The sequence below is a fragment of the Dreissena polymorpha genome, chromosome 10 (genome assembly GCF_020536995.1).
Source record: "Dreissena polymorpha isolate Duluth1 chromosome 10, UMN_Dpol_1.0, whole genome shotgun sequence".
Classification (NCBI taxonomy): domain Eukaryota; kingdom Metazoa; phylum Mollusca; class Bivalvia; order Myida; family Dreissenidae; genus Dreissena; species Dreissena polymorpha.
Window position 1 is genome coordinate 19804549 of NC_068364.1, and position 25490 is coordinate 19830038.

The 25490-nt window shown below is 37.1% G+C and overlaps 1 protein-coding gene across 1 annotated transcript in view; it reads right to left on the minus strand.

The window, feature by feature from the left end:
- LOC127848267 (exostosin-like 3) overlaps positions 1-22423 on the minus strand; it is a 36960-nt gene extending 14537 nt beyond the window's left edge. Inside the window, exons 1-4 of the mRNA XM_052380633.1 lie at positions 22215-22423; positions 15255-15444; positions 9143-10603; positions 8709-8860 (exon numbers count right to left, since the gene is read on the minus strand). Coding sequence (XP_052236593.1) covers positions 8709-8860; positions 9143-10603; positions 15255-15427 — 1786 coding nt within the window. The 5' untranslated portion in view covers positions 15428-15444; positions 22215-22423. The remainder of the gene's footprint in view (positions 1-8708; positions 8861-9142; positions 10604-15254; positions 15445-22214) is intronic.
- Positions 22424-25490: the final 3067 nt, after the last annotated feature.

Below are 25490 nucleotides of genomic sequence, written 5' to 3' on the forward strand. Positions count from 1 at the left end.
AGATCTCTAAGGTTCAACTAATAGAGCTGGCTGGGAGATGATCCTATTGTTGAGATCTAAAAGGTTCAACTAATAGAGCTGGCTGGGAGATGATCCTATTGTTGAGATCTCTAAGGTTCAACTAATAGAGCTGGCTGGGAGATGATCCTATTGTTGAGATCTCTAAGGTTCAACTAATAGGGCTGGCTGGGAGATGATCCTATTGTTGAGATCTCTAAGGTTCAACTAATAGAGCTGGCTGGGAGATGATCCTATTGTTGAGATCTCTAAGGTTCAACTAATAGGGCTGGCTGGGAGATGATCCTATTGTTGAGATCTAAAAGGTTCAACTAATAGGGCTGGCTGGGAGATGATCCTATTGTTGAGATCTAAAAGGTTCAACTAATAGAGCTGGCTGGGAGATGATCCTATTGTTGAGATCTAAAAGGTTCAACTAATAGAGCTGGCTGGGAGATGATCATATTGTTGAGATCTCTAAGGTTCAACTAATAGGGCTGGCTGGGAGATGATCCTATTGTTGAGATCTAAAAGGTTCAACTAATAGAGCTGGCTGGGAGATGATCCTATTGTTGAGATCTCTAAGGTTCAACTAATAGGGCTGGCTGGGAGATGATCCTATTGTTGAGATCTCTAAGGTTCAACTAATAGAGCTGGCTGGGAGATGATCCTATTGTTGAGATCTCTAAGGTTCAACTAATAGAGCTGGCTGGGAGATGATCCTATTGTTGAGATCTCTAAGGTTCAACTAATAGAGCTGGCTGGGAGATGATCCTATTGTTGAGATCTCTAAGGTTCAACTAATAGGGCTGGCTGGGAGATGATCCTATTGTTGAGATCTAAAAGGTTCAACTAATAGAGCTGGCTGGGAGATGATCCTATTGTTGAGATCTAAAAGGTTCAACTAATAGGGCTGGCTGGGAGATGATCCTATTGTTGAGATCTAAAAGGTTCAACTAATAGAGCTGGCTGGGAGATGATCCTATTGTTGAGATCTAAAAGGTTCAACTAATAGGGCTGGCTGGGAGATGATCCTATTGTTGAGATCTCTAAGGTTCAACTAATAGGGCTGGCTGGGAGATGATCCTATTGTTGAGATCTAAAAGGTTCAACTAATAGGGCTGGCTGGGAGATGATCCTATTGTTGAGATCTCTAAGGTTCAACTAATAGAGCTGGCTGGGAGATGATCCTATTGTTGAGATCTCTAAGGTTCAACTTATAGAGCTGGCTGGGAGATGATCCTATTGTTGAGATCTAAAAGGTTCAACTAACAGAGCTGGCTGGGAGATGATCCTATTGTTGAGATCTCTAAGGTTCAACTAATAGAGCTGGCTGGGAGATGATCCTATTGTTGAGATCTCTAAGGTTCAACTAATAGAGCTGGCTGGGAGATGATCCTATTGTTGAGATCTAAAAGGTTCAACTAATAGAGCTGGCTGGGAGATGATCCTATTGTTGAGATCTAAAAGGTTCAACTAATAGAGCTGGCTGGGAGATGATCCTATTGTTGAGATCTCTAAGGTTCAACTAATAGAGCTGGCTGGGAGATGATCCTATTGTTGAGATCTCTAAGGTTCAACTAATAGAGCTGGCTGTGAGATGATCCTATTGTTGAGATCTCTAAGGTTCAACTAATAGGGCTGGCTGGGAGATGATCCTATTGTTGAGATCTAAAAGGTTCAACTAATAGGGCTGGCTGGGAGATGATCCTATTGTTGAGATCTAAAAGGTTCAACTAATAGAGCTGGCTGGGAGATGATCCTATTGTTGAGATCTAAAAGGTTCAACTAATAGAGCTGGCTGGGAGATGATCCTATTGTTGAGATCTCTAAGGTTCAACTAATAGAGCTGGCTGGGAGATGATCCTATTGTTGAGATCTCTAAGGTTCAACTAATAGAGCTGGCTGGGAGATGATCCTATTGTTGAGATCTAAAAGGTTCAACTAATAGAGCTGGCTGGGAGATGATCCTATTGTTGAGATCTCTAAGGTTCAACTAATAGGGCTGGCTGGGAGATGATCCTATTGTTGAGATCTAAAAGGTTCAACTAATAGGGCTGGCTGGGAGATGATCCTATTGTTGAGATCTAAAAGGTTCAACTAATAGAGCTGGCTGGGAGATGATCCTATTGTTGAGATCTAAAAGGTTCAACTAATAGAGCTGGCTGGGAGATGATCCTATTGTTGAGATCTCTAAGGTTCAACTAATAGAGCTGGCTGGGAGATGATCCTATTGTTGAGATCTCTAAGGTTCAACTAATAGAGCTGGCTGGGAGATGATCCTATTGTTGAGATCTAAAAGGTTCAACTAATAGAGCTGGCTGGGAGATGATCCTATTGTTGAGATCTCTAAGGTTCAACTAATAGGGCTGGCTGGGAGATGATCCTATTGTTGAGATCTAAAAGGTTCAACTAATAGGGCTGGCTGGGAGATGATCCTATTGTTGAGATCTAAAAGGTTCAACTAATAGAGCTGGCTGGGAGATGATCCTATTGTTGAGATCTCTAAGGTTCAACTAATAGAGCTGGCTGGGAGATGATCCTATTGTTGAGATCTAAAAGGTTCAACTAATAGGGCTGGCTGGGAGATGATCCTATTGTTGAGATCTAAAAGGTTCAACTAATAGAGCTGGCTGGGAGATGATCCTATTGTTGAGATCTAAAAGGTTCAACTAATAGAGCTGGCTGGGAGATGATCCTATTGTTGAGATCTCTAAGGTTCAACTAATAGAGCTGGCTGGGAGATGATCCTATTGTTGAGATCTCTAAGGTTCAACTAATAGAGCTGGCTGGGAGATGATCCTATTGTTGAGATCTCTAAGGTTCAACTAACAGAGCTGGCTGGGAGATGATCCTATTGTTGAGATCTCTAAGGTTCAACTAATAGGGCTGGCTGGGAGATGATCCTATTGTTGAGATCTCTAAGGTTCAACTAATAGAGCTGGCTGGGAGATGATCCTATTGTTGAGATCTCTAAGGTTCAACTAATAGAGCTGGCTGGGAGATGATCCTATTGTTGAGATCTAAAAGGTTCAACTAATAGAGCTGGCTGGGAGATGATCCTATTGTTGAGATCTAAAAGGTTCAACTAATAGGGCTGGCTGGGAGATGATCCTATTGTTGAGATCTAAAAGGTTCAACTAATAGAGCTGGCTGGGAGATGATCCTATTGTTGAGATCTCTAAGGTTCAACTAATAGAGCTGGCTGGGAGATGATCCTATTGTTGAGATCTCTAAGGTTCAACTAATAGAGCTGGCTGGAAGATGGTTCTATTGTTGAGATCTCTAAGGTTCAACTAATAGAGCTGGCTGGGAGATGATCCTATTGTTGAGATCTCTAAGGTTCAACTAATAGAGCTGGCTGGGAGATGATCCTATTGTTGAGATCTAAAAGGTTCAACTAATAGAGCTGGCTGGGAGATGATCCTATTGTTGAGATCTCTAAGGTTCAACTAACAGAGCTGGCTGGGAGATGATCCTATTGTTGAGATCTCTAAGGTTCAACTAACAGAGCTGGCTGGGAGATGATCCTATTGTTGAGATCTCTAAGGTTCAACTAACAGAGCTGGCTGGGAGATGATCCTATTGTTGAGATCTCTAAGGTTCAACTAATAGAGCTGGCTGGGAGATGATCCTATTGTTGAGATCTCTAAGGTTCAACTAATAGAGCTGGCTGGGAGATGATCCTATTGTTGAGATCTCTAAGGTTCAACTAATAGAGCTGGCTGGGAGATGATCCTATTGTTGAGATCTCTAAGGTTCAACTAATAGAGCTGGCTGGGAGATGATCCTATTGTTGAGATCTCTAAGGTTCAACTAATAGAGCTGGCTGGGAGATGATCCTATTGTTGAGATCTAAAAGGTTCAACTAATAGAGCTGGCTGGGAGATGATCCAATTGTTGAGATCTAAAATGTTCAACTAATAGAGCTGGCTGGTAGATGATCCTATTGTTGAGATCTCTAAGGTTCAACTAATAGAGCTGGCTGGGAGATGATCCTATTGTTGAGATCTAAAAGGTTCAACTTATAGAGCTGGCTGGGAGATGATCCTATTGTTGAGATCTCTAAGGTTCAACTAATAGAGCTGGCTGGGAGATGATCCTATTGTTGAGATCTAAAAGGTTCAACTAATAGAGCTGGCTGGGAGATGATCCTATTGTTGAGATCTAAAAGGTTCAACTAATAGAGCTGGCTGGGAGATGATCCTATTGTTGAGATCTCTAAGGTTCAACTAATAGGGCTGGCTGGGAGATGATCCTATTGTTGAGATCTCTAAGGTTCAACTAATAGGGCTGGCTGGGAGATGATCCTATTGTTGAGATCTCTAAGGTTCAACTAATAGAGCTGGCTGGGAGATGATCCTATTGTTGAGATCTCTAAGGTTCAACTAATAGAGCTGGCTGGGAGATGATCCTATTGTTGAGATCTAAAAGGTTCAACTAATAGAGCTGGCTGGGAGATGATCCTATTGTTGAGATCTAAAAGGTTCAACTAATAGAGCTGGCTGGGAGATGATCCTATTGTTGAGATCTCTAAGGTTCAACTAATAGAGCTGGCTGGGAGATGATCCTATTGTTGAGATCTAAAAGGTTCAACTTATAGAGCTGGCTGGGAGATGATCCTATTGTTGAGATCTCTAAGGTTCAACTAATAGAGCTGGCTGGGAGATGATCCTATTGTTGAGATCTAAAAGGTTCAACTAATAGAGCTGGCTGGGAGATGATCCTATTGTTGAGATCTCTAAGGTTCAACTAATAGAGCTGGCTGGGAGATGATCCTATTGTTGAGATCTAAAAGGTTCAACTAATAGAGCTGGCTGGGAGATGATCCTATTGTTGAGATCTCTAAGGTTCAACTAATAGAGCTGGCTGGGAGATGATCCTATTGTTGAGATCTCTAAGGTTCAACTAATAGAGCTGGCTGGGAGATGATCCTATTGTTGAGATCTCTAAGGTTCAACTAACAGAGCTGGCTGGGAGATGATCCTATTGTTGAGATCTCTAAGGTTCAACTAATAGAGCTGGCTGGGAGATGATCCTATTGTTGAGATCTCTAAGGTTCAACTAATAGGGCTGGCTGGGAGATGATCCTATTGTTGAGATCTAAAAAAATATGTATGTTATCTGTATGTTGATCAGAATATTTTGAAAGCAAGAAGTAAAATAACCCCTTCTTTTAATCTTTATAATGTAACTGGAATTTAGTTTCTGCAAATATCTTACTTCCTCTCTAATGATAAAATGCATCAGAAAAGATTCATACCCACCTGCGAAACCTATTTTTTAGTGCTTACAAAGTTGGCAAATTTAAATCAAATTAAAATATTTGCTCCAGAAAGTTCTGTACAAATCAAAATGTGCATCAATACAAAGCTGGATTTCTGCATTAATTGAAAATAATTGGTGATTATGAGACCAGAGTATCTTTTTTACTGATTAAGGATCATATTAACTGGATTTACTTAATTGAGGTATCTATGCCTATACATGTGTAAATTATATAATAATTCTTCATTTCATTGTATGACAACATTTGTTTTAGAGAGTAGATGAATATTTGTAAAAACAAATAAAGCGAGATAATTCATTATGCTTTGGACAAAAATTTACTTTGAAATTAAATAAATGGATATAATTCAAACACTAAGGTAGATAGAGTTATGGTTCTTAGTCACTGCACTTCTCCTACTTGCCATCTGTTTAAGTTTCAAGTAAATCCCTTCAGTAGATTTTGAGTTATGCTCCGGACAAACATTAACTAAGGGGAGATAATTCAAAAACTAAGGTAGAGAGAGCTATGGTTATTGGTCACTGCACTTCTCCTAGTTGCCATATGTTTATATTTTAAGTTTCAAATAAATCCCTTTAGTAGATTTATAGTTATGCTCCGCATAAAATTTACTTTAAAGTTATACAAGAGTTCCGCGGTCGGAGATGACCGCATTGAAGCCGGATTTTTGATTTAAATGACAGGAAAGTACCTTTCGTGTTTTTGTCAATGCAATACTTAAATTACTGAAATATTGTTCAAAGGTCAAAATGAAATGTAAGTACTTTTCAAGGCATGAGCAAACCTTGTGTTATGTTTTGAATGCATGCATATACATGAACAACAATAACAAGCATACCAAAGTTACAACAATTTTAACATTTTAACATTTAAGTTCACAGTGACCTTGACCTTCAAACGAATGACATTGAAATGAATGACCTTGAAATGACCAGTGGTCATCTAAGTGTGCTTGCAAACCTTTACGTCAAGTTTGAGATTCTAGGTCCAAGCATACCAAAGTTATAACAATTTTAACATTTTAACATTGAAGGTCACAGTGACCCTGACATTCAAATGAATGACATTGAAATGAGCAGTGGTGATCTTCTAGTACTGGCCAACCTTTATGTCAAGTTTGAAGACTCTAGGTACAAGCATACCAAAGTTATAACATGGAATAAGAACTTTAACATTTTTACATTCAAGGTCACAGTGACCTTGACCTTCAAATGAATGACCTTGAAATGTCCAGTGGTTACTTACTAGTTCTGGCCAACCTTCATGTCAAGTTTCAAGACTCTAGGTCCAAGCATACCAAAGTTATAACAACTTTAACATTTTTACATTCAAGGTCACAGTGACCTTGACCTTCAAATGAATGACCTTGAAATGTCCAGTGGTTACTTACTAGTTCTGGCCAACCTTCATGTCAAGTTTCAAGACTCTAGGTCCAAGCATACCAAAGTTATAACAACTTTAACATTTTTATATTGAAGGTCACAGTGACCTTCACCTTCAAATGAATGACCTTGAAATGACCAGTGGTCATCTGTTAATCCTGGCCAACCTTCATGTCAAGTTTGAAGACTCTAGGTCCAAGCATACCAAAGTTATACCATGAAATAAGAACTTTAACATTTTTACATTCAAGGTCACAGTGACCTTGACCTTCAAATGAATGACCTTGAAATGACCAGTGGTTACTAACTAGTTATGGCCAACCTTCATGTCAAGTTTCAAGACTCTAGGTCCAAGCATACCAAAGTTATAACAACTTTAACATTTTTTATATTGAAGGTCACAGTGACCTTGACCTTGAAATGAATGACCTTGAAATGACCAGTGGTCATCTGTTAATCCTGGCCAACCTTCATGTCAAGTTTGAAGACTCTAGGTCCAAGCATACCAAAGTTATACCATGAAATAAGAACTTTAACATTTTCGAGCACGCCGCCACCCCCGCCCGCCCGCCCGCCCCCCCGCCCGCCCGACAACATCAATCTATAAGCCGAGATTTTTTCGAAAAAAATCCCGCTAATAAAAAGGGGAGATAATTCAAAAACTAAGGTAGATAGAGTTATGGTTCTTATTCACTGCACTTTTCCTACTTGCCATCTGTTTATATTTCAAGTTTCAAGTAAATCCCTTCAGTAGATTTAGAGTTATGCTCCGGACAAAAATTAACTTTAAAATTATATAAAAGGGGAGATAATTAAAAAACTAAGGTAGATAGAGTTGTGGTTCTTGGTCACTGCACTTCTCCTAGTTGCCATTTGTTTATATTTCAAGTTTCAAGTAAATCCCTTCAGTAGATTTAGAGTTATGCTCCGGACAAAAATTAACTTTAAAATTATATAAAAGGGGAGATTATTCAAAAACTAAGGTAGATAGAGTTGTGGTTCTTGGTCACTGCACTTTTCCTTGTTGCCATTTGTTTATATTTCAAGTTTCAAGTAAATCCTTCTAGTATATTTAGAGTTATGCTCCGGACAAAAAATTTCCTTAAAGTTATATAAAAGGGGAGATAATTAAAAAACTAAGGTAGATAGAGTTATGGTTCTTGGTCACTGCACTTCTCCTAGTTGCCATCTGTTTATATTCTAAGTTTAAAGTAAATCCATTGAATAGATTTGGAGTTATGCTCCCGACAAAGTTTCAGCCGGACGGACAGACGGACAGACAAAGGGACGGACAGGACCAATTACTATATCCCCTCCGATTTTTTTTCGGCGGGGATAACACGACTATTGCCAAGCAATATATGTCCCCTACCGGCGACACTTGATCATTTTCAGATTGTTTTATTTTTTTTATTATATATTTGTTGCCATAGCAACCAGATTTGTTGATGTAAGAACAAAATGAAATGATATGCATAATTTCCATATTGCCATCTATCCATGTTTAAAGTTTCATGAAAAAATATGAAGAACTTTTAAAGTCCTTGCAGGATTCAGAAAAGTGTGATGGACAGACTGACAGACAGACTGACAGACAGAGCGCAAACCATAAGTCCCCTCTGGTTTCACCGGTAGGGGACAATAGTGGCAGAGTAAACCATTATTTCAGGTACATTAAAAACCCACTTTTAATATTGGCTTCGTTTCTATGAAAGAGCTGCTGTTATCTGGGAAAACTAGGCTTCAAACATGTGTGTACAGTGCAGCCGACTGCACAGGCTAATCTGGGACGACTTTAACACACATCCATTAAGCCCAGTTTTCCCAAAACAATGCTTAATTGCATGTCTCCATACAAACAGGAAATCAAGCAGACTAAAAACTTAATGATATTTATTTTAAAGGAAAAATGAATATCTTTCCACATAAACTGGATAAAAACAGCATTTCTTTATTTTTTGTGCGTCAAATGTTAAGTCCAGAAAAATGTCGACTACTATTTTTATTGTGAAATTTGATAAACCCTCAAGCAGACTTACCCAAATTCTGTGGCACTGGAATGAAGTTACTGACGGCGGTCGGTGATGGCTCCTCACGTACCGGTGGCGCGGGAATGTTGAGTCGAGTCCTCACGACAGCCAGCATGGTTGTCACGACGCTCTTACTGGTCCCGAAATACGTTTCCCAAAACCTGCAATTTTTTTGTCAAATTTTGGGCCGTCATTCGAATCCATTACCATAGCACAACATATAAAAAACAGATAAATAAAATGAAAATTTAGATTTAAGATAATTTTCCTTTGCAGCCTAATGGGCAAACCTTCGTAAATATGATTTTGAAAACACTCTCAATTTTAAAGTTTTTAATAACAAAACATTCAAAACACCGATTTCCCAGTTTTAGTTAAAACAGTGCCATTTTACCCAATCCAAAGGGCCCCAGCCCAATGCCCAAAAAAGACAAAACACTGACCTGCGTCCATTCCTCTTAAACTCCATCATGTCAACATTGGACAGGGTTCTTAGCAGGTAATACAGCTCTGTGACTCTCTGCTTAGGTAGAATGATGACCGCCTTTGACCAATCCAGCAATTCGCTGAATGGCAGTTCAGCATAGTCCCCAAGTATGACTGGAATAGCACCAGACTTGAGAGATTCGTAAAGTCTCGCCTGAAACACTGTCGTCGAGATAATTGTATAATTTGCTGGAGCAATAATTAGGCTGAATGTTGACTGTTTCAAAATGTTCGCTCTATCATTTTCATTCCCACAGAGTAACCATTCTCCGTTGATGCCGACCGTTTCATGCCCTGACTCACACATAAAATTAAAACTGAGTTTTTCTGTACCTTCACTTTCAAAAAGTTTAAGTTGCTGCACTATACTTGATTCTAAGTCTTCAAGTTCATTTTGAACATGTTTTACACTTGAGTTTAATATTGGAACATGTAACGCAGCCTGTAAGGTACGAGACTGGTAATTCTGTGGACCTGCCTTTTTAATATCATTATTATGAACTGCTGCTATACTATTTGCATTATCTTTAAACTGTCCAGAAAATGAAAGTAAATAATTCCTCCTTATTGGATTCAAGGGAGGCAATTCTGCCCACACTTCTCCATCAGAATTACCCAGCAACGGTGGTACAACAATATCAAACTGTCTGCGAAAACCGGTTTCAACAAAAGAAGATTGCACAATTATAGCCCTGCCTGTTTTAACACCATGGAATAGATCCACATTAGATCTAGACCTTGCTAGATTAATGAGTACGTGATTTAGACCATCCCCATTCCAGTACCGAAGGGAGTTGATCTTATTTTGAATTGTTTCTGGGGACTCTTCAGAAAATATTTCGCCAAAAATGGCAACGTAAATACAGGCTGTCTCAGGGGAAGAAGTGATATGAGCATTTCCATCAAAAGCCTGATAAACGGAAGATTTAATAAAGTCATTTAAATTGCTGTCAGTAAAATGGCTATTCAAACCATACACATAAACAAGGAATGGTGACAGCAGTGAACACCTGGAGAAGTCGAAACATGTGAACATCGAACAAATGTGAAACTGGTCATTCTCAGTCCCTGATTTTGCCTTAATTCTTATTGATGACGGTATAAATCGTAATGGCGCCTTCAAAATCTGCTGGTCACCATTAGAAAATTCGTCCACTTCTACTTTCAGCTGATCCAGGTTCAACGTCAACTGCTTGATATTCTTCTCAATATTCTCTTGTTCGATCCTTAACGCTTCCAGGTGAGTTTTGACTTTTGTGATTTCCGTCTGCAAACTCAACCGCTTGCTTTCTAGCTCCCGGAGTTCATTGTTTACAGACCCACGAATTCTACGAAGCTCCGTTATCTGACCTTTCAACTCGTGACATTGAACTCTGTCAAGGTCAGCATCTTCTGGGTGATTTTTTGTTGACCTTGACCTGTGAAATTAGATATGAATACCCACATTTGTGATGAGCAGTTAAATACAAAACAAGGGACAAAATTGTCACAAAACCAGGTTTTTAGTTGAAAAAAAGTCTGATAAAGGGAGACAATTCAAAATGTGTATTGGTAACTCCTTGTGTAAAATTGACCTTGATTTCAATTAGAAATCAAAGCGCTGAAGGCACTGAAGATGTTCGCTATTGCATAATTTAACACGCAATTCATTTTTGAAAATCAATCGCAAGTTTGAAATGAACAGACGCCATTCAACTTTATAAAGTGTGTGTCATAGCGCACGGGTCGAGTTTTGTGTGCACTTTTTATCATCCTTATTATTTCATAGAAATAACTTAGACAAAATAAAAACAACATGCTTTTTGGAAGTTCTGAAAGCATAGAAAGTATGATGAAAATGGTAATGATAACTTAATATAAAGAAAATTTGCAGTCACCATCATATTAAAGGAATATTTTTTTCTAATATCAAATGACTATCACACCAAGAATATAAATTCATAATGAAAGTTCCGTGTACAAAACTTTTGATTTTTGACACCATATACAAATTCAAAATATACAACAATCTTCGTATCTTGTATATGGAGGAATAAAAGTATATAAACATTGCTGTTTAAGCTTTACTTATTACCCGAGCAGTTCACACGGTGTCAACAACGCTAACATAAACATAGGTATAGAGCACTAATGCGCTTTTAGGCGTAGCTGTTTCAGTTTTCATCTTAGTGACTTTTACATAACGCCAACAGACACGCATGAATATTTTCGAATATTTAATAAGCTGATTCGAGATACAACCTCTGAATTTTTGCTACATCACTGCGTATGTGCTCAATTCAAAGGATGTAGCACTGTTCAGTGTAAGGAATTCCGGACTACTCTCTGTATGCTCAAACGACACAAATTGTGGCCCTGTTACAACTACGCGTTACAATCCATCTCGCAGAATTTCACTTTCGCCTCCAAGATGAGAAAACAATCATTAGCGAAATAGTATAGTGTCACGATAAGAGAAAATCGTTTAATTATCATACCACAATGTTTGCCGTACTTGGTCAGCACGTCTGGAAATCATTCCTTAATGTGTGGATAGGCTGCCATTATTAATAAGTTTGCTATTTTCAATTCAATTTTGTATCAAAAAGCATTGTTCTTAAATGTGGCATTTTCAATTCGCAATGAGATTTGTAATGACCCTCGTTATGCGAAAATGGGTCTTATTAGATATGCGTCCATCATATAAATAGCCCACTCAGCTATCCCTCCTTCTGGTAAGGAGAAACATAACATATTGAGTGATTTTAAAGCGAACATCATCCCCTATGGCCTGACTGCGCAAAAGCACATGTTGGGTTTAACAAACGCTTGCCGAAACGCATAAGACCCATTTTCGCATGACGGCGCTATTGACGTGTGATTTAAATGTGTCGAAAGAAAACTGCGTTTAAATAAAATAAAAACATACGATATATTTCGATAGTGAAGAAAGATACTCATAACAAGGCATATGAGGACACATATGAAGTGCTCTCCCGTAGTATATTTTTTATTTACTCACACTAATATGTGGTTTGACAATGCTAACACACATTTCATGCGGTGAATATGCAGCTTACAAGTGAAAAACACAACACAATAGTTTAACTTTTGTTTAATTGTATTTAATTATTTAGAAAAGTAAATTGCTAACTTTATTTCAAAGTCAGCGTATACGCCAACTACATTTTTAAGACATTTATTGCTATAAATATATTTAATATAATATATTAAGTTGTTTTCGGTTTTAGCGATTAAAAAGCATTTTCGAGGTTGCCTATAGTATGCCTGTAGTAATTGATGAACTCATATCCAACTGTCTATGTATTGAAAACTGTGAATATAAACAAGCTTAACCTTCTACTAACCTTCTACTATTGCATTCGTATTATTATTATCAATTGTTTGTTATATTCGGGTTTAGCAATTATGAAAAACAATTTTTTGTCTATCGTATCGCTGAAGTTATATTTGAATTTATGTTCAACGTTTTATAAATTGAGAATATAAATAAGCGTCAACTTTTTCCCGAATCTCTCAATTTACGACCTGTACTACGTCATTGAGTTGTATGCGAGAGCGTAACCTATTGCGTTGTTATAAACCGTAAACTTTCCTTTGTTTATCGACAGGCGCATCTATTAATAGCCTCATATCATGAATGCCAAAACAACCGGGAAAAAGAACCACGTGACCAAATAGGACGCAAAACGCAAATACCATGCGACTTCGACTTTAATTATGTAAGAACGCTCCGCAAATCCTTTGAAGTCGGATCCTTGTGATTGCTATTACGTAAATAATTGAACTCTAACTGAAGTAAGCAAAGGAAACGCAGCATCTAATTGACCCATTCCTTCTATGTGCGAAGGCAGATTGAATTTTACTAATGTATGGTTTGCCAATTATAACACACATTATAATGCGGTAAATATGCGACTAACAAGTAAAAAACTCTATAATTTAACTTGTGTTTTGAATTAAGTTATTTAGAAAACAAAATTCCAAACCTTATTTCAAAACAGCAAGACTACATTTTTTAGAGAATATTATTGTTATATTTAAATGTTTTTTAACAGTTTCAGCGATAATGAAACATTTTTGTATGTTGTCTATCGTATCCCTGTAATAATTGTTGAACTCGTGGTCAACGTATTATTAATTGAGACCTGTGAATATAAACAAGCGTAACCTTATACTACTGCGTTATTCTCACACGGACTCCCCTTTGTTTATCGCCAGCCTCAGATTTATGAATGAGCTGAGCGAAAATACTACGTCACGCACACGCAGCAGAAAGTGAACTATTTTAATCATTCATAAACAATCTCCTCCGCGACTCGTACAATACGATCATTGTTTATTGATTTTTTTCTATTAAACACCGTTCGAAAATATTGAAAGTAACACGATATTAATATAATGTTTCCATTTGTGAATACACATAATTGGAGAACTCAAACCTCTTGCATAAATTATACAACTCTTTCTTGCGCGGATACGCAAGCTGGTATTGGGCTAATCATACCTAGGCCGTATCGACCTGAATTTCACACTAAGCACTTTAGACGGGCGCTAAAGCGCCCATCTAAAAACAAGAGATGTGTTCGTAAGAAGCACAATGCCCCCTATTGCGCCGCTTTGAAATACTAAAATTGACCTTTGACCTCGAAGGATGACCTTGACCTTGAACTTCCACTACTCAAAATGTGCAGCTTCATGAGAAATGCCGCTTTGAATTTGTTTTTTTTTACCTTTTACCTTGAAGGATGACCTTAACCTTGAACTTACACCACTAAAAATGTGCAGCTTCATGAGAATGCCGCTTTGAATTATTTTTTTTGACCTTTGACCTTGAAGGATAACCTTGACCTTGAACTTCCACCACTCAAAATGTACATCTTCATGAGATACACATGCATGCCAAATATCAAGTTCTTGTCTTCAATAATGCAAAAGTTAAGGCCAACGTTAATGTTTTTTTTCGGACGGACAGACTGACATACACACATACTGACGGACAGTTCAACTGCTATATGCCACCCTACCGGGGGCATAAAAAGTCTGATAAAGAGAGACAACTCAAAATAAAAATGTGCATTGTTACTGAGTGTTCATAGTTACATAGTTACAAAATCAATCTATTTTTAGTTGTGGCGACCTTGACCTTGGAGATATTGGTGTAATTCTTTCGCCCGACACACCGTCCAATAATGGTGAACAAATGTGCCAAATGATTTTTGAATGTCACAATGAATGACATTGTAATGGCCCAGACAAGCTCATTTATGGCCATTTTTGACCTTCAAACTCAAATTGTGGCCTTAACCTTGGAGATATCGATGTGATTTTTTTGCGCGACACACCGTCTAATGATGGTTAACAAATGTGCCAAATGATTTTAAAATCTCACAATGAACGACAAAGTTATGGCCCGGACAAGGTCATTTATGGCCATTTTTGACCTTCAAACTCAAATTGTGACCTTGACCTTGGAGATATCAACGTAATTCTTTCGCGCGACATACTGTCTAATGATGGTGAACAAAAGTGCCAAATGATTTTAAAATCTGACAATGAACGACAAAGTTATGGCCCGGACAAGCTTGTTCTGCCCGCCAGCCAGCCTGACCGCCGACATTCGCAAATCTAATAAACAGTTTTTTCCTTCAGAAAACCTGGTTAAAAATAAATGCTGGATTCTATATGTAATTAAGATAAATAGCAGAACAAAATGTTGAATTTAATTTACCAATATTAATAAAACCGTATTTGTTTGCAGAAAACATTATTTTGCATGCTTATGTCAACACATACATTCAGCACAGTTTTTTGCCTCCAGCCATTCATATTGAGTGGAAAAAAGGACAATAAAGTCTCGTTCTGGTAAAACTGCACTGAATGCATGTGTTTGAAGTGTCATACCAGATACAATGTAAGCTTACTTTTAAATCTTGCCATTTAATAAGCAAATGTTATTATTCCACTATGAAATTGTTGCTACTTAACAATGCAATTGAATTGCTGCTATTTCACTATCAGAAACAATAGTTTTACAAACTATCAATCTATGCCCAAAACTCATGCTACCTGTACCCTAGTTCACCATCAGCCCCAAAGTTTGAAATGTAGTAGTGCGATATGAAGGTTGAGAGAACAAAGATGGCCAACAGTCCCAGGATCAGCTGTCCTATACGACTGCGGACGAGCATGAAGCAGAAGCCACGCTTCTTTGTCGAATGCCCGCCATCCATTGCGAGCATGTCACATCATCAAATATCTGAAAAATGACTCTCTATTGAAGATAATATTAAAACATTAAACATGAAAATAGGCTTGTTTCTTTGATGAACAACTGTAATACCTCAGTGCTCCAGCTAGGCCTAAATTGAAAGGCGCCCTGCCCTGCCCTCCCGAAACTCCGCCATGCCCCCCCAGGCCCCCCCCCCCCTACCCTTACTTAAAAAACAAAAAAAATAATATTTTTTTTACATGTGATAATAAATAAATCTCTTATTACATTGTATTTAATTTATCATTCCTTGTAGACATTATGTTTGAATGGTTTTATAATGATTTCATATAGTGGGAATAATATATTTTAACAATTATTAATAACACATAAGCATTCCAGAAATGCCCGCGCGCTCAAAAGTGCCCTTTTGACAAAATACTGCGCGTCGAAAGTGCCCTTCTGACAAAAAGCCCCCCCCCTGCCCTTTTCAAATCCTAGCTTGAGCACTGTACCTTGTTACATGTCAAATTGACAAATATCACTAAAGTATTGAACTGAACTTCATATTCTAACAAGAGCACCGCATAATGGGTGCCAACGCTTTGCTGCAGGTGCAGTTTTGAATAAATGAAAGCTTGTCAATTTTTTTTTTTAAGAGGTCACAGTGACCTTGACCTTAAACCTTGTGACGCAAAAATGGGTGTGGCATGTAGAACTCATCAAGGTACATCTACATATGAAGTTTCAAAGTTGTAGGTAGAAGCACTTTGATTTCAGAGCCAATGTTAAGGTTTAAGCACGACACCGGCTAACGACACAACACAACGGGCAGGCTATGGCAATACCTCGGTTTTCTCCGAAAACAGCCGAGCTAAAAATTGAAAATGAGAACCAGGGCTGTCCCAAGATGGCGCACTTAACTATTATTCTGATTCATGTATGATGAACATGTTCTGTAGGCCACCTGATGTAAGCTTATAAATGTAAATAACAATAACAATTAAAACAAGAAAAATGAACATGCCAAGAAACTATATTTTCTAACTGTTTACCCAACAATTAAGTTAAATTTAATTAAGTTTGAATGAAAGTCTTCATGCTCAGCACATAACCTCCATCCAAACTCAAGATATTGAGCAGAAATCTTTGATACATGTGTAGCTGGATTTTTCAACAATATACATAGCACAACATTCAATTACCAAGTCCACTGTTTTCCTAAGATTTGCCAGTGAATAGTGCAAATACTGAAAACTGCCTTATTGGAATAAGAGGGATCAGAGCAAGCGGGAAAACGAAAGTAGAAAGTTTTTGATGATAAACAAGCAAATTCGTTTAATTGATATCCCCTGCCAATATACTTCTGGACACAAAAGTTTTCTGGACAAATGGACTACGCCAAAATGCATCATCCTCTTATCCATATAATTATATACTCATACCAAGTTTCAATGCAATCCGTCAAAGCACTTCCAAGATATGGCTCTGGACACACACAAAAAGCATTTTTCAAAATACAAAGTGCCATAACTCCCTTATTATCCGTTGGTGTACAATGTCGTTTGGTGTGCATCATCCTATTATCAATATATATACTCATACCAAGTATCAATGAAATCCGCCAAAGCACTTCCAAGATATGGCTCCAGACACAAAAGTGCCGGACGGACGGAAAGACAGGAGGACGATCAACGCCAAAACAATATCCCTCCGCCTTTGGCCGGTGATAATAAGTGCACAAATCATATGGATGGGCTGGGGATCAACCGCGTCATTCTCAATTTGCATTCCAGCCCTCTACAAACTGCCAATTTTTCCATTTAAAGCTACTATGTCCCAACTGGGATCAAATGCAATCCCACCATAGGTCTGCATTCATGTTTAACAAGAGCACCGCATAACGGGTGCCACGCTCGGCTACGGGTGCAGTTTTGAATAAATGAAAGCTTGTCAGAATTTTTTTTTTTTTTTTTTTTAAGGTCACAGTGACCTTGACCTTTCACCTAGTGACCCAAAAATGGGTGTATCGTGTAGAACTCATCAAGGTGCATCTACATATTAAGTTTCAAAGTTGTAGGGGGTAGCAATTTGATTTTAGAGCCAATGTTCAAAACCTTAAAAAATGTTAAGGTTTTAGCAAGACGCGGTTGACGGACGGTGAGCTGGCTATGACGATACCTCGGGTTTTCTCCGAAAACGCCGAGCTAAAAATTAAAGGTCTTGGTCCATGACTGTTTATAACAAGAGCACCGCGTAACAGGTGCCAGGCTCGGCTACAGCAGTTTTGAATAAATAAAAGCTTGTCAGATTTTTTAATATACATTTTTTTAAAGGTCACAGTGACCTTGACCCTTGACCTAGTGACCCAAAAATGGGTCTGGCGTGTAGAACTCATCAAGGTGAATCCCAGTGTTTTTTTCACCTATAGGGGAATGGTGGCGGGGCCCGTCCAAAGGGGAAAAACGCGTCATTTTTTAGGAAAAGGGGAAAATTAAAAATTCACGTTTTATACGTAATGAGATTTATTATATGAATAAACGTGTATGTATGAATGTAATATTCACAAATGAATGTGTCTGTCCTTTTTCTTAAATATATATCAATGATTTTTTCAACATTATTTTCAGACAGTTCAGCAGTCATGCACAGTTTCAGTTTTCCTAGCCAATTTGAGTCTATGGGATTTTTTAAATTGATAAAATGGCAAATTTGAGCAATTTTTTAATCAGTAAAATGGACCAAATTGGAATGTTTTTATAAACAAATATTGACACAATATAGATACATAAGGCCTTTTCCTGGCCATTTTGGGAAAAAAATGCAATTCATGTGAAAAGTCCACTGATTCGGACAAAACTAATTTTATATAACTCTTTATAATAATAAAAAATCATTTTAATTATAGTTATATAATTTGTTGGTTGTTAATGAAATAAATTTGAGATATATTTATCACGACAGTTCTTTCTAAAAAAAAAATAATAATAATAAAAAAAAAATACTTCTGGAGGGGATTTTTTCTACAAAATTAGGGGAAAATATATACTCTTTTTTTAGGGGAATGGGGCCGAAAATCACCCCGAAATTGCCATAAAAAAACACTGCATCCACATATGAAGTTTCAAAGTTGTAGGTGGAAGCAATTTGATTTTAGAGCCAATGTTCAAAACCTTAACAAAATGTTAAGGTTTTAGCACGATGCGGACGGGGGACGACACGACGAGCTAGCTATGACAATACCTCAGGTTTCTCTGAAAACGCCGAGCTAAAAACTTTGAATACATATAACATAAGTAAAGGTTTACTTCAATATCTTTAGAAGACTTCACAGCTTTTGACTTTCAAATAACAGGCAAACCTAAACTAAACTTTCATCAGTTCAAAAGGGTACATACATGTACATGTTTGTATAAATTGTACTAAACAGCTGGTTACAGTTATAGGTCTTGATCAGTTAATAACGTATCATTTTTCCAATGTAATCAAAAAAGCAAAAGGCAAAAGCTGTAAAATATCAAGCAAAAAAAATACTGTATGATAACAGAATGAGAAATATAATTGTTTGTTGTATGTGTTATGGAATGTATACATAATAAAATATTAAAGATAAATTAAAAAAAGAAAAAGTAACCATGAACTTGGCTCGAACCACTGAGCCCTGGGGGTAAAAGTCTTCCTCTTAGACCACTTGGCTATCCGTGCTCATACAATGTGCGGTGTTTTTTATACTTTATATAAGCGATCCTCCTAGCAGAACTATCACAAAATATAACAACAACAACAGAACTCTCCAAACTATTCAATAGTTTGGCATTGCAATGCTTTATAATTTTCAGATCGTCAAAAGATGCACATAATGGATATTTTAGAGCATAGTAAATGTTCAGTATTACTGTTTCCTCACAAATATCATAGTTACAACGAAAATTTGAGAATCTGACCAGGGCCCTCGTTTGGCCATTTTCGGGGCCGAAATTTGGCCCCATTCCCCCCTTAAAATACTTTATAGTATACTTTTTTTCCCTATTTCAGCTAAAAATTTCCCCCTCACACAATTTTTTTTAAACTTTTATACCTATGTTGCCAGCAAGTATCATGCTATTAATCTTTGATTAAATGAATCGTGTTCTGAGAAAACTGGGCATAATGCATGTGCGTAAAGTGTCGTCCCAGATTCGCCTGTGCTGTCCACAAAGGCTAATCAGGGACGACACTTTCAGCTTTTATGGTATTTTTAGTTTCAAGGAAGTCCCTCCTTACCAAAAATCAAGATTAGGGGGAAAGTGTTGTCCCTGATTAGCCTGTGTGGACTGCACAGGCTAATCTGGGATGACACTTTACACACACGCATTAAGCCCTGTTTTCTCAGAAAACTACTCGAATGTATATTTTTGTAAATTCTGTTAAAATATAGCAATTGTAAGTGTTGAATGGTTGGTGAAAAGATCAAGGTTGTCATTATGATTGTAAAGGATTATTTTGGAATAGTAAGCGATTGGGCCGGGGGTCAAGGTGCCTAGGCCCCTTTGTAGGTCCAGGACAAGGCCTTGGTAGGGGGGCCAACCAAAAACAAATTCTAGACATTTTAGGGACAAAATACTGCTATTCTCAGAGCATAAAAAAGTTAAAATGAGGTCTAAAAAGAATAGAAAATTTTAAGATTTCCACATTTTTAGTATACTGTACAACGTTAAAACATATTATATTGATAGATCTTTTCATGTTCCAATTCTATCCACTACCCGACAATCCAGTATCATACAATTTCTTTTTTTTTAAACCAAATTACGGCCAATATTGACGATGAATGTCGGCCGACATTTAACGCAAGTGCATACACAAACTGAATTGTAGGATTGGGGAATTCCCATTGAAAATGCGTGAATCACGTGACGCGATTTGAGAGCATTGAGAACCGTTTATATTAAGTAATAACGACAAATCAACGACTCAATCTAAACTGTTACATGTACATGTACCTCCTTTCAGAAAAGTTTGCTAAAGTGAAAGTTAATTTTCTGAGAATAAAAAGCGTCTTTCTTTAAATTTTACCGAGTACCTTTCATTCGGGATAGTGATATAACTTGTCAGGTCATTCATGCATGTAGACCTATATGTATGCATAGTTTGGCAATCTCAAAACACGTTATTTACCTACTTATTATATTATGTGTTATGACCATTTGTATAACAAAATGCATTATTTAATTGAAGTATTTTCAAATGCGTATAATTAAATGTGTTATCCGAAATCATTTTCAGATTTCATTATTCACGGAAAATTTAGAAAATTCTAGCAACAGAGACACTTTTCTCGTGTTTTTCATGTACAGATGAAAATCATGCCAAAATTAGACTTCATGTATAACATCACGTCATTCTTCCTCGGGGAAAGCGTGGACTTTAATATTAAGATGCTGAATAACAACTTCGTAGCGCAGAGGTCCCTAATATAATTTATTTTGGTAGAAAATCGAAAAGCATTTTTTAATATGTGGAAACTTTTTCCCTGACTAAAAAAAAAAGTTAATTACGCTCTACAGTGCTACATTCGCTGAGATACGGTCGGTGTTATGAACAGCTATTTGATGCAGTTTCATGTGGGGTCGGCGTGTATTCGGCTGCCTGAGCGCTGATTGGTTGATGTGCTTACCAAGAAGAATTTGATTGACAGCTGGAAAAATCAATATTGGCCGCTCGCTGAGAAATTCATTGAAAACAGTAGCTCTTAGGCGGAGTTAATGGACTGACTGTATGACCAGGCGTCGCTCTACTATACTACGGTTATTCCTCATCAATTATTGTCGGTTTGTGTGATCAAAACTTCCGATCTTAATTCAAAAGATTCGGGTAAAACAACGGATTTTCTGGCGATATTTACTGATGAATTTGATCGGCAATCGGTTAATAATGACAACCCTGGAAAAGATCTTCTAAAATTCCCCTTTTCGCCCCAAATGACACTAAATTCCCCCCTCTAAGGGCCTTGGTCCCAATCCCCCAAAGTGTAGCAAGGATCCTGATCTGAAAAAAAAGTGTTATCCTCCATTTATCTAGTTGCAATAATTCAACTCTCAGCTTTATACCCCAATGGTTAGCTGATAGTTGCAAAACGCCGGCTCTTGCCCATGGGTGCAAAACTTAATCAACAATGCAATGGTTAAGGAACACTGAAACTGCAAGATCTTATCAACGTTTACCTGTCAAAACCACAAACTCATAAAATGGTACCATTAAAACAATAAATAATTGCTTTTTATTGACTTAGTTTTGCTTTTGTGCGCTGTATCCGCCATATTGGAAAATTGACCCAATATTAGTTAGGTTGCAGTACACCAATATTTTGCACGTCTGGTTATGTGTTGGAGCCTACAAAGTCGATAACGCTGTGTTATTCGATACAGAATACACTGTTTCAAATTTGCACATAAAACATGTCAGCAAGGAAAGTGTGTTGAAACATTGTCGTGTTTTTATAGGGTGCATGAAAAGGATAACATCCGTAGGTTGCCTTTCAGGTAAATTTTACATGTTTATGAAGTTTATTCATTATTTTCCTCAATTTGTCTCGAACGACGTCTGTTTAGTGAAGCGCACAGATTCTCAGCGCTAAACTGCACCCATGTTTATGAAGGGGTGCATATGGACTGCCAGAGCCGCCGTAGCAAAAATTATCAAAGGCTCTGGAAGTCCGTTTATATGGACTACCATTTATCATGTTTATTTTGTCAATTTAGCAAAACGTGAAAAGGCCCCTTTGACAGCCTTGTTCTTAAAAACAACAATGCTGCATTTGAATGTATCAGTATCACTACCTATTGCATCGTTATTTAACCATGTCTTCACAATCTATGGTGCTTCTGGGGGAAGAAAAATATGTTTGGCTAATTTAGTCCGTCAATCAAAGGAAATCTACTAATCAATGCCAATGGGCGCATCCATTGTGTGTCTCTAAACAAACATTTAAATTATCTGTATTGAAATCGACTTAAAAATATACTCAAATGCAGCAAAATTAAATTTCCCTATTTCTTTATTTTGGGATACAAGATCAGTGAGCAATCGGTAAAAAACAAATGGTATCTTCATTATCATCGAGGTTTGAGACTATTTCTTTCCTAAACCCAGTCCTCTTTGTTTCTAATTCACCAGACGCATCCCTACTTGTTTATTATTTTCTCCGTTCGCAAATTTCTATTTTAGCAGCACCACCTGGAGAGAAATCTTATTTTATCACACGGCTGCATTTATATCTACCTGATATAACGTTGCATGATATATTTTTTATATCAGTTTAACAGGAAATTTTTATATCAGTCGATGATACATATAGGAGCTAGGTAGGTCATTTCTTCTTCTTCTTCTTTTATGATAATGGCTATGTTCAATACTGATACATTATGGCCATGCGTGGGGGTGAAAAAGAAATAGATTGATAGGTTTCCCGAGTTACTCAATCCACTCAGGAAAATCCTATCAACAGTGATACAAAAATGCAAAACCTATCACATTAAGCCCTTAAGACTTAAATATATACATATACAACTGTACATGTGGTGAGAATATAAGTCGGGTTAAAAACAGGATAAAAGCAGAAACATGTGATCTAAGGAAGGAACACTGATGTAGACAGCACTGATTTAAATCCAGGGATCGTATCAGCGCTGACTACATAAGATGGAAGTGTGTTCCATTGTACAACTGTTTTTGGAAAGAAAGAAAAATTGTGGTAATCAGCTGTACTTGGTGGTATTGGGTGCATGGAAACACCGAATTCCACTTTTCACCGAATTACAACCGAATTACACTTTTCACCGAATTACAACCGAATTCCACTTTTCACCGAATTACAACTGAGTACCGAATATCATTACCGAATTACACTTAAACCAAAATTTGGTATGCCATGTGATGGTGATGGCGTGAGTGTCTAATGAATGGAGTTAGATAGTGAAGGGGATTGACGCCAACATGATTATATACTATTTTATAGAACAAAATGAGTCTAGCTTGTTGTCATCTTGATTGCAATGTATTCCAATTCAAATCCTTAATTAAATTTGTGACCGTGCCCGGTGTCTTGCTGTTATTATTCGTTACAAATCTGGCAGCTTGACGCTGAACATTTTCAATTTTATCAATATCTTTCTGATGGTAAGGGTCTCACACACTAGAGCAATATTCCAAAGATGGTCTAACAATGCCATTATATGCCGCTGCCTTAGTTTCCATTTAAGAAGAATGGATGTTTTGTTTTAAGAATCCTAAGCTCTGGCTTGCTTTACTACTTATTTTATTTACGTGAGGTGACCAGTTTAAAGTTGAGCTTACTTCAACGCCAAGATAAGTGGCTTGGTTTACAACAGACGGAGGTTGATTGTGAAGAGTGGAGGCTGTTTTTAATGGTTTAATTTCACTCGAAATCAACTATAAAGTAGATTTCATTTTTAGTTAAATAGAATCAGAGTCAGCAAAACAAACAATTTGATACCAAGATGTAATATATTTTAAACACAAAATGCAGCACAAACAGCAAAAAACTTGTTTACAAATATTAAGCGCACGTGCTCATGACGTTTAATTATTCACGTCAAACGACAAAAGTAGTATTCTTTCCCGCTAAAAATGCAGCTTTTTAGCGATTTTTTCATTCAATATATTCTTTAAAATCGGAGACGTAGAGGTATGATAAACAGAAAAATAGGTTACTGCCTGATCTTTTTGTAATATATCAGGCTTGGTGCGAATAAAATAACAGCTCGGCAAGCCTCGCCGTTACATTATTATAAGCCTTGTTTGATATATTTCAAAAAGATCAGACATTAACCTGTTATTCTATATAATGTTTCCTTTCTATGCATTTAAGAATGCAACTCGTCTACTAAATTTTATCAAAATGTTATTTTTAGTTTCATTTGAATCACTTGTTACTTAATCCTTGCCTCAAAACTTGTTCTATTGGATTCCGTAGTAATATGCAAAAGCGAGACAATCAAGCCATTAACTTAATGTAACTCTTAACTTGAGCAGTAACATATTTAGATCCGAACTAAATATCTTAATGTAACAAAGAATTTTGAGTGGCTTTGAAGCAATTGTTAACTACATAATAACTGACCATATACGTTTTTTACAGTTCTCGTGTATTTACTTATATTGGCATGAAAGTCAATAAAATAACACATACCTATTTGACGACGGCTATATGTTAATAAAATCATTTGAGTTTATGTTTCCGTTGCATATAACCTTTTATGTGGGAACAGTTAGACACATTAATGGACACTTATATTTTTAATACATGTAATTCATTCTGGCATCAATAACATTTGTGTAATAAACTCTTAAATTAATAAAGCATATCGAGTAGTGCTCTGGTTGAACATATAGAGCTTATTCGTATGTTAGAGATATTTTTTCAACTTATATACATATTGCCCCATATAAAAAGCAGATATGTAATTTATTTTTATTTGTGTTTGAATTTCCGTGTTATTTTCCGCTCGGAACCAGTTATTTCTCTGCACTTGGATTATTCTTGTACAGAAAGTTACTTTAAAATAAACAAAATATGCAACCTATGAATTCTGTGTTTGTTCGTCAGTCGTTGTCAACCATTTTCAATTGTTTGTATAAATATGGGGATGCATAACGTTTTTTTGGAGTGTAAAGTATTTGTCACAGTACTGTTTTCGGTATCTAGTCATACCCTTGTCATACCTTGTCATGACATACTAACACCAGCAAGAAATAAAAGAAACGTTAAACCTAAATTATTTAATGACTATCAAGCTACAAACATTCTAGAAAACCAAGTGACAAATAATACAAAGTGCTTTAAAACTTTTGTGTGCAAAACCGAGCAATTTAAAAACTCCTTCTTTCCCAGAACTGTATAAGACTGGAACAAACTTAGTGACAGTGTTGTGTGCGCGGCTTCCGTCAATAGTTTCAGGACTGCGCTGCTTAATCCACAATTGGACTAGTCTCTCTCCCGTTGCGACCTACGCCCTACAAGGCCCTGCAACGTATCGATTCAGATTCAGATACCGGAAACTTGATCCTCTCAGTACGGCATTTAGAATCTACAT